At 38.3% G+C, this 8661-nt stretch overlaps 1 protein-coding gene across 3 annotated transcripts; it reads left to right on the forward strand.

The window, feature by feature from the left end:
- The first annotated feature begins 504 nt into the window (after nt 1-504).
- On the forward strand, nt 505-7983 carry VCPKMT (valosin containing protein lysine methyltransferase). Of its 3 annotated transcripts, XM_084898834.1 has the most exons (6): nt 507-824; nt 916-1026; nt 1196-1268; nt 1993-2112; nt 4004-4108; nt 6728-7983. In XM_084898834.1, exons 1-6 carry the CDS (start codon nt 559-561, stop codon nt 6740-6742), a joined length of 690 nt encoding a protein of 229 aa, XP_084754960.1. In that variant the 5' UTR covers nt 507-558; the 3' UTR covers nt 6743-7983. The 3 variants fall into 3 exon arrangements, with proteins under 3 accessions (XP_084754962.1, XP_084754961.1, XP_084754960.1); XM_084898836.1 differs by lacking the exon at nt 916-1026 and having other exon boundaries at nt 505-824; XM_084898835.1 differs by lacking the exon at nt 1196-1268 and having other exon boundaries at nt 506-824; nt 916-1015.
- Nucleotides 7984-8661: the final 678 nt, after the last annotated feature.

Raw genomic sequence — 8661 nt, forward strand, 5'->3', positions numbered from 1 at the left:
ATAACCATCCTTGGTAAAATGGATTTAAGGCCAATAACTACGGTGTGAGTTAATCTCCAATCAGGTAAAAACATTTTGAGATTTCTTTGTCTGGAAAAGTGATTTAAACGGCCGGTTCCTTAAGCCAGACTTGTAATTTAGGGGAGTGAGGCCATCCAGGATGCGGGAAGCTGGCTGCCGGCGCTGGCCACGCCCAGGTAACCTGCCTCGCGGCTTTGTGCCTTTACTGTAGGGGTGTCGAACTCAATCAGAGAAGGAGCCAAAATCTAAAATCCAGCCTAAATCGCGGGCCGAATGGTTTACTGAACAGTCATAAACTGACAATGTCATAAACTGACAGCGGAGTGCAGTGATGACAGCGCGGTGCGGACCACATTGCAAGGCCTGGCGGGCTGGATTTGGCCCGCGGGCCTTGTGTTTGACACATGTGCTTTACTGGTAACGCGAGGCTCCAATTCCGCCACTAGGGGGCGCGGGGGCCCTCGAGAGGCGGGGCCTCAGGGGGAGGCGCGGGGGCGTGACGTCACTTGGTGCGCCGCATTCTGTTGCCGGGCAGCCATGGAGGCTGCTCTGGAGTCCTCGGCGGAGGACCCATTGGGGAACTTCGTGCGAGTTTTGGAGAAGAGAGATGGCACGGCGTTACGACTGCAGCAGTACAGCTCCGGCGGCGTGGGCTGCGTGGTGTGGGACGCCGCCATCGTTCTCTCTAAATACCTGGAGACGCCCGCGTTCGCCGGCGACGGGGCCCACGCGCTGCGCCGGCGGTCCGTGCTGGAGCTGGGCGCCGGCACCGGGGCCGTGGGGCTCATGGCCGCGACCCTCGGGTAAGCGCTGGCGGGAGGGCGCCTCGTGGTTTGGAAGCTGGTTACTAGCTTCCCACCGGCTGCCTACGTCTCAGTCGACGTTATTTTGTAGGGCAGATGTTGTAGTCACCGATCTTGAGGAATTGCAAGACTTGCTGAAGATGAATATTAATATGAACAAGCATCTTGTCACTGGTTCTGTTCAAGCCAAGGTACTGAAATGGTTTGTATGGCCTTTCGGCTTGTTTTAATAACAATTTGTAGTTTGCTTTAAATTGCGTTTTACTAAAATAACGGCTAATAGAAAGGAGATCTTCCGGGTCTTGTTTTTCAAACAAAAATATTTTTACTTATTAAAGCAACGGTTAAAACATTTGGTTGGCATTTTTAAGGGGGGAAGAAATAGAAGACTTTCCTTCTCCGCCAGACTACATACTGATGGCCGACTGCATATACTACGAAGAGGTAAATATTCAATGAGAGAAATCTGTTTAGAAGATGTACCGTATTTCCTAGATTCTGGAGCACATATCTCTTCACACTTTAGGATATCTGAATTCAGGATATTTGTCCTATAGTTAATGACACAATAAAGAGAAATTAAGGTCACCAGGGAATACAGGCCTGTGAATCATGTTGATTTGGATTTAAGATTATTATTTTTTTTACTTAGCTGTTCCTAGTGAACATGTTAATCAAGATACTGAGAATTAAATTGAATTGAAAGGAATTCATTGTTCTGTGGCAAGATTTATTAGATTCACAGTATGATTTCTAAAAATTATCAACTTGTGCAAATTGTAGACATCACTCATTTTTTAAAGAAATAATGAACATTTAGCCAACTTATGTTCAGATTAGGTCAGACTTGCTTTTGTAGGTAAACTGTTGATTATTTAAATCCCTAGTTAAATAATTAACATTTTAAAAAGTCAATTCCATTTGTTTTCCCATGGGATCTTGAAAATGCAATTATTTGAACCCTTCCTTTAGAAACTGAAGTCAATACATAGTTAAGAGGAGTTTACTAAAAAAAAGAGAGAGAGAGAGTTTACTAATTATTAGAGTCTTAACTACTTGTACTTTGTTGGATTGATTCAAAGATGGGTAAATTGTAGGGGAGATACAATTATTGCTCCACCTTCCTTACCCCCCTTTCACAGTAAAAATATAATTCTTTTTTGAACAGTCTTTGGAGCCGCTGTTGAAAACTCTAAAAGATCTCAGTGGATCTGAGACTTGTATTATATGTTGTTACGAACAGCGAACAATGGGGAAAAATCCAGAAATTGAGAAAAAGTATTTTGAGGTGGGTATTCTACTACATCTATCTTTGTAGTGATTATCCTTCAGGGAGCCCTGTATGACTGTTTAAGTATATTACGGTAATTTTGAGTCAGGAAAGCATTCTGGTTGTAGGAACCCAAGGAGGATTCTGAACAGCCAATCATTCTTCTAAGTCCTCTCCCCCTTTTTCATCTTTTTTTATCCTTTATTTCTTTTTATTTTCTAGTTAGTTGATCTAATATATAAAGAACAAGGTAAAATAATATTAATGATGCCCTTGTCTTTTCTGAGAAAATGTTTCCCTTATTTAAATATGCTGGCTTTGGGGAACATACTTTATATATATGTGTGTACATCATGGAAACATGGTATGTTTTTACTTCTGTGTTTCTCTCTACTTTTTCATGAAAGCTTTAACCAAGATAATCTTATGTTTTCGGGGTTTGATTTTGTTTTGTTTTTTAACATAAAAATTCACAGCCCTGGCCAATTTGCTCAATGGTTGGAGCGTTGGCCCATGAACAGAGTTTCGGGTTCAGTTCCAGTCCAGGGCCCATACTTCAGTTGCAGGCTTGGATGCCCAACCTGGTCAGGGCGAGTGCAGGAGGCAACCATCTGATGTGTCTCACCCAAGGATATGTTCGTTGGATTTAGAGGGGGTGGGAGGGAAACATCCATGAGAGAGAGAAGTGTTGATTACCTCCCATACATAGCCTGACCGTGAATCAAACCCACAACTTAGGTATGTGCCCTGACCAGGAATCAAACCTTTAACCTTTTTGGTGTATAGGACAACACTCTAACCAATTAAGCCACTCAGCCGGCCCAATCCCTTTTTATGCACAAAATCCATCACATTATAAGTGGTTCATACAGGGGTGGGCAAAAATGGGTTTATAGTTTTTCATATGGAAAATAATACAACTGTGAATAAATAATAATAGAAGAATAAACTCTAGTCCTGGCTGGTGTGGCTCAGGTGTCCTGAGCGGTGTCCTATGTACTGGAAGATTGCTGGTTCAATTCCCAGTCAGGACACAGACCAGGTTTCCGGCTCTATCCCTGGTGGGGGGTATATAGGAGGCAGCTGAGTGATGTTTCTCTCCCTCTCCCTTCATCTCTCTCTCTGAAAATCAATTTTTTAAAAATCTATTTAAAAAAAGAAAGAATAAACTCTTTTGTGTAATCACAGTTATAAACCTAACTTTTGCCTACCCCTGTATATATAGCCTTGCAGTTTTATCCACTAAAAGGACTACTTTGGTTAAATGAGAAAATAAATATATGACTCTGCTTCAGATATATGTTTAAATATTTTTATTTTTATGTGAGGTTTTTCTTAATATATATATATATATATATATATATATATATATATATATATATATATATATAATTTCAGAGGGAGAGGGAGGGATAGATAGAAACATCAGTGTTGAGAGAGAATCGTCCTGACAGGGAATTGAACCCTGACCTCCTGGTTCATAGGTGGACATTCAACCACTGAGCCACCGCCCAGCTGGGCTATTTTTATGTTTTTCTTAAATGTGAGGAATATTAATGAGCTCTTGAAACTTTATCATTGCAAGTTTTGTATTGTTAAACAGTTCCAATTGAGTTAAAATGTATCAGATACATAAAATATGTAAAATGCTTTTGTAAATGGAATTACACTATGTGGCTTTCTGAATCTGGCTTCTGTCACTCTGAACAGTGTTTTTTAAAGTTCAGCTCAAGTGTTCAACTCAATTTTTCATGTGATTTCTACCCAGCATAAGGACATGGAACATTGTCACAGCCTCAAAAGGCTCCCAGTGTGCCCCTTCCCAGTCAGCACTCCACTATTCTGACTTCTCGCAACACAGGACAGTTCATATTATTGAATTTGAAATATATCTCTTTTAAATTTATAGCTCCTTCAACTAGACTTTGACTTTGAAAAAATTCCTTTGGAAAAGCATGATGAAGAATATCGAAGTGAAGATATTCATATTTTATACTTCAGAAAGAAAAAATCGGTAAATACTGTACATTCCTGGCTCTTTATCCTCTGTGGAGTTTGTGTAGCTGAACACTATCTCTCAGCCTATAGGTGGTGTAGATGTTGGTCTGATGTAAGTTTCTGGTATCTTTTATTAGAGAGTTTAAAATGCCAGCTCTGATCTTTGTGAACTTTATCCAACCATTCAGAATTTTTTAATAGTAAAGTAAAACATAACAACCCTTCCCTGGTGGTTTAGTGGCTAGGATTTGGCACTTTTACCTCTGTAGCTCAAATTTAATTCCTGGTCAGGAAAGTTATATGTCAAATCACTATGTTGTACACCTGAAACTAATATAATACTTACATCATCTACACTTTAATAAAGAAAAAAAATTTTTTTAAGTAAAACATAAGACCTGTCTGATAATGAGAAATGCAGTTTTATGTATATTCCCCTTTTGCTGCTTCCTTTCCTTCTTACTACAATTACATTTTATGCAGGCTGCCGCTGCAATGCCTAGAGTTTGAGTCTGTAGAAAGGAAGAATTGTGTCTTTTTATCCCAGCACCTTCTGTATGTGACTGGTTGGTATAAGGCAGGGACATGATTAATTTTATGAATTTAGGATGTTAAATTTAGCACATTTTTTTTTCTGTTATCTTTGTTTTGAATTTGTTCATGATGAAGTTTTCTGATTATGTAAATTCTGGTCAAAAGCAAAAAACTTGTAATTTTTGAGATCAATATTAAATGTTAGAACTATAAGGTAAGAGGATTGGTGGGATTAATAATTCAAATCAACAAACTTACGTGGCATGATGCTGGAGATACAAAGATAAAAAATGGTTTATGCCTTAAGAAGAGTCAATTTTTAAAAATTTATTAAGGTATTATATGTGTCCCTATTCTCCCATTACCCCCCTAACCCCCTCATTCGTGCCCTTACCCCCTGTTGTCTGTGTCCATTGGTTAGGCTTATATGCATGCATACAAGTTCTTTGGTTGATCTCTCCCCCTTTACTCCCAGCCTCCCCTACCTTACCTTAGGTTAGTTGAAGTTGTGGTGTAGTTTTAAAAGTAGAATATTTTTAGGCATAATGATTTTGTTTTCTAAATATAAAGGCTTTAATTTGGCAAAGAATAATTCCTTTTTTAAAAATTGATATAATTCATGTACCATAAAAATTACCCTTTTAAACTGGTTTTTAGTGTATTCACAGAGTTGCACAACCATCACCACTTTCTAATTTTTTTAAAGTATATTTTTATGGATTTCAGAGAGGAAGGGAGAAGGAGAGAAAGAAACATAATGATGAGAGAGAATCATTGATAGGCTGCCTCCAGCATGCCCCCTGCTGGGGACAGAGCCCACAGCCTGGGCATGTGCCCCTGACCGGGAATCAAACCTGAGTCATGCCAGCTGGAAACGACTTTCTAATTTTAAGCATTTTCATTACCCCAAAAAGAAACCCTGTATTCATTAGTGGTCACTTCCTGTTTCTGCTGCCCCCCAGCACCTAATTTGTGGTTACAAATCTACTTTCTGTCTCTCAGGATTTGCATATTCTGACCATTTCGTCATATATAGGAATCCCTTGCTTTCAGAAAGTTCATGTTATGCCATTTTGCTTTTACAAAAGACCTTTTACATAATCGTATGGTAACGGCTTCTATAAAAGCGAACATTCTCTTTGGATTTCTTTTGCTTGATGAAAATGAGTACTAAGGTAGTCTTTTGTAAAAATGAAGTGGCATAATGCAAAAGCAGGGATACTTCTTACTTTATGCCATCTCAGCTCATAAAAGGTTCCATAGGAATGTGCAGGAGACACCAGTAAATGGAATCAGACCCTATGTGGCTTCCTGGGTCTGACTTCTTTCACTCAGGACGATGTTTTTAGGTTCAGCTATGGTGTAACACACATCAGCACTTAACTCCCTTTTTATAGTTGAATAATATTTCCTTGTATGGACATACAATACCTTATCCGTCTGTTCACCAGTTAAAAGGCCTTTTAGTATCTTTCAGTTTTTGGCTCCAGTGAATAATGTTGCTATGAATATGCATATAAACATTTCTGTATGACATGTTTTTAAGTCTCTTTGGTATGTTCCTCAAATAGAATTGCCAGGTCTGATGGGAACTCTGTTTAACTTTTGGAATTGCCAAACTATTCCAGAGCTACTAAAATGTTTTATGTTCCTACTGGCAATGTGTGAGGGTCCCGGTTCTCCATGTCCTCACCAATACTTGTCATTGTCCATCTTTTTTTTTATAGCCATTTTAGTAGATACGAAGAAATTATAGTTGTAAAAGTTTTTTATATATTCTAAATATTCGACTCTTACTGGATACATAACTTCCAAATACTTCCTCCCATTCTTTAAGTTGTCTTTTCTTTTCTTTTTTTATAGTATGTCCTTAAGCACAAAGGTTTTTAATTGTGATGATGTTGAATATATCTGTTTTTTCTTTGGTTATTTGTGCTTTAGGTATCAGCAAAGAATCATCTCTAAACATTATCCATGGTGGTTCATTTGTATTGCATTTAGCCATTAGTAGGCTATTACCTAGTATTAAGTACCCGCAAATACTTCATTTGTAATAATTCATTCTGTAAAGTTTCTGGGTTTGTTTGTTTTTTTCTTATAGAAATTTCCATCGTGAAATCTTTAGTCATCTTACCCAAGCCTCTAACAACCTGGGTAAGCTAAAGATGTGAATGGAGCATGGGAAGATTGTATTCACAGATTTTTCCAGCATGTCTTTAGAGATCTGACCATCGTGGGCTGCCTGCAAAACAGAAAATGACTGCCGGTCTGCCAGCAAATGGGCCTGAAATCCAACTTAGTTTACTTTTAGCTCAGTATCAAGTTCTGCTTATAAGAAACATTGTGTATTAGTCACTCCTCAAATAAAAACAGGTATTGAGGTTAGCCTAAAGTCTGCCAAAAATAAACAGTGAAGCTTCCTGGTTGACTTGGTTTATTTTCTGTAAATAAATAAATTGATCCAGTTTCTAAAGAAAAATATATATTGCTATAATAAAGTTTAAATTCAAATCAGTAAATTTTAGTTTGTCTTCAAGATAGGTAAATTTAAAAGGTTTTCATTTTAACAATTATGCAGTGGTTTTTATCATGTATCTTCCACTTTGTTGTTTTTAAGATAGCTTTACTACTTAAATGTTCTTTTCACGTTAAAAAAGCCCCAAAGTATTTTGGATAGTTACATTAGCCAACGTTTTATTCTGTTCCTCTGCCATACATGTCTACATGAGGTAGTAAATTATACTGCAGTGAGTTAGTAAGAATGAAAGTTAAGAAATCATGAGATTAGAAGGGGGCTTGGAGTGAAAATAGAAAGCCCATTTTCAGGCTGGTTCACTTTTCTCATATATATCTTCCAGGGGAAAATGGCTAAAAATCACTGATGTTTACTTGTTTATACAAAACAGACATTTTTAAATAACTGCAAATGTAATTCTGTATGCATTTAGCAAATGGTTTTGATTCTGTGTAGTCTTTTTATGTTATGATAATCATCTGCTCCCAGGCTGATCTGTCAAGAACTTCAGTCTCCCCACCAGTTATATAGAGTAATGATAAACTATAGAATGCTGGTACTTACAGGCATTGGTGCTGGGTGGCACATTTTAGTGTTAAATATTCTTGCCCTGGCCCATTTTGTTCAGTGATTAGAGTGTCCATCCACAGATTGCGGGGTTGTGGGTTCAGTTCCCTGTCAAGGACACACACTTCCCCAGCCCCAGTAGGAGGCAGCCAATCAACGCGTCTCTCTCGTGTCCGTGTTTTTTTCTCCTACCTCCCTTCCACTCCCGTTGAAATCAATGGAAAAAAATATCCTCATTTGAGGATTAGAAATTATAATAAAAATAAAATACTCTTTTTGAGGTCTTGTGATTTTTCTTTCATGCTTCAGAAGCGGCTTTGAAGAAAATGAACGTCTAAAGCAGATAACTGCTTTCCAGAAAGACACAAGCAGCCCTCTGTAGAGAAATTAAGGATTAATAACACGAGAACAGTTTTCCTTCAGGCTTACTTTAGTCTTTAGTTTGTTTTACTGTTCTTTTTCGAATACTTTGTTCATCTTGTCCTTAGCATTTTATTAAGCAGTTAGATAACCTAAATATGTGATACTTTGTTGCAGAGAACACCAGTTATTAGTGAAGTCTTAGGACTAATGACCACTTCCTAGCTTGTTCTATAACATTATGAAACTTGTAAAGCTAAGTTTGATATTGACCAGCTGTAATAGGGTACCCAGATTGCTCAGATCCTTTCACCCTCCTCTTCAGGATATACTGTCTACCTGTGGGTTTTGGGCCTAAAGTGCCCCCTTGACATTCCTGTATAAAAGGCCAGTTCCTTTATCTCGGACAGGTGTACCTTACGCTCCAAAACTTCCTGGAGGAGTCAGGCTCTGTTCAACTTGGCCAGAATCACACTTGTGTGTTCCTTCTCCCCTTCCCATCCTATTCCCAGTCATTTACTTGACTTAACATCTTAAGTCATTTTCATACATCCATCACTATTTCTGGGGAACTGACCTAAATGTCTAACTGT

Source organism: Pipistrellus hanaki (genome assembly GCF_964339955.1).
Source record: "Pipistrellus hanaki genome assembly, chromosome: 1".
Taxonomy (NCBI): Eukaryota; Metazoa; Chordata; class Mammalia; order Chiroptera; family Vespertilionidae; genus Pipistrellus; species Pipistrellus hanaki.

Bases quoted from the DNA above. Each gene is read 5' to 3' on its own strand.
- VCPKMT (XM_084898834.1), top strand. From the start codon at position 559: ATGGAGGCTGCTCTGGAGTCCTCGGCGGAGGACCCATTGGGGAACTTC. The intron at 825-915 runs GTAAGCGCTGGC...GTTATTTTGTAG, and splicing joins CTCATGGCCGCGACCCTCGG to GGCAGATGTTGTAGTCACCG. The intron at 1,269-1,992 runs GTAAATATTCAA...TTTTTTGAACAG, and splicing joins ACTGCATATACTACGAAGAG to TCTTTGGAGCCGCTGTTGAA.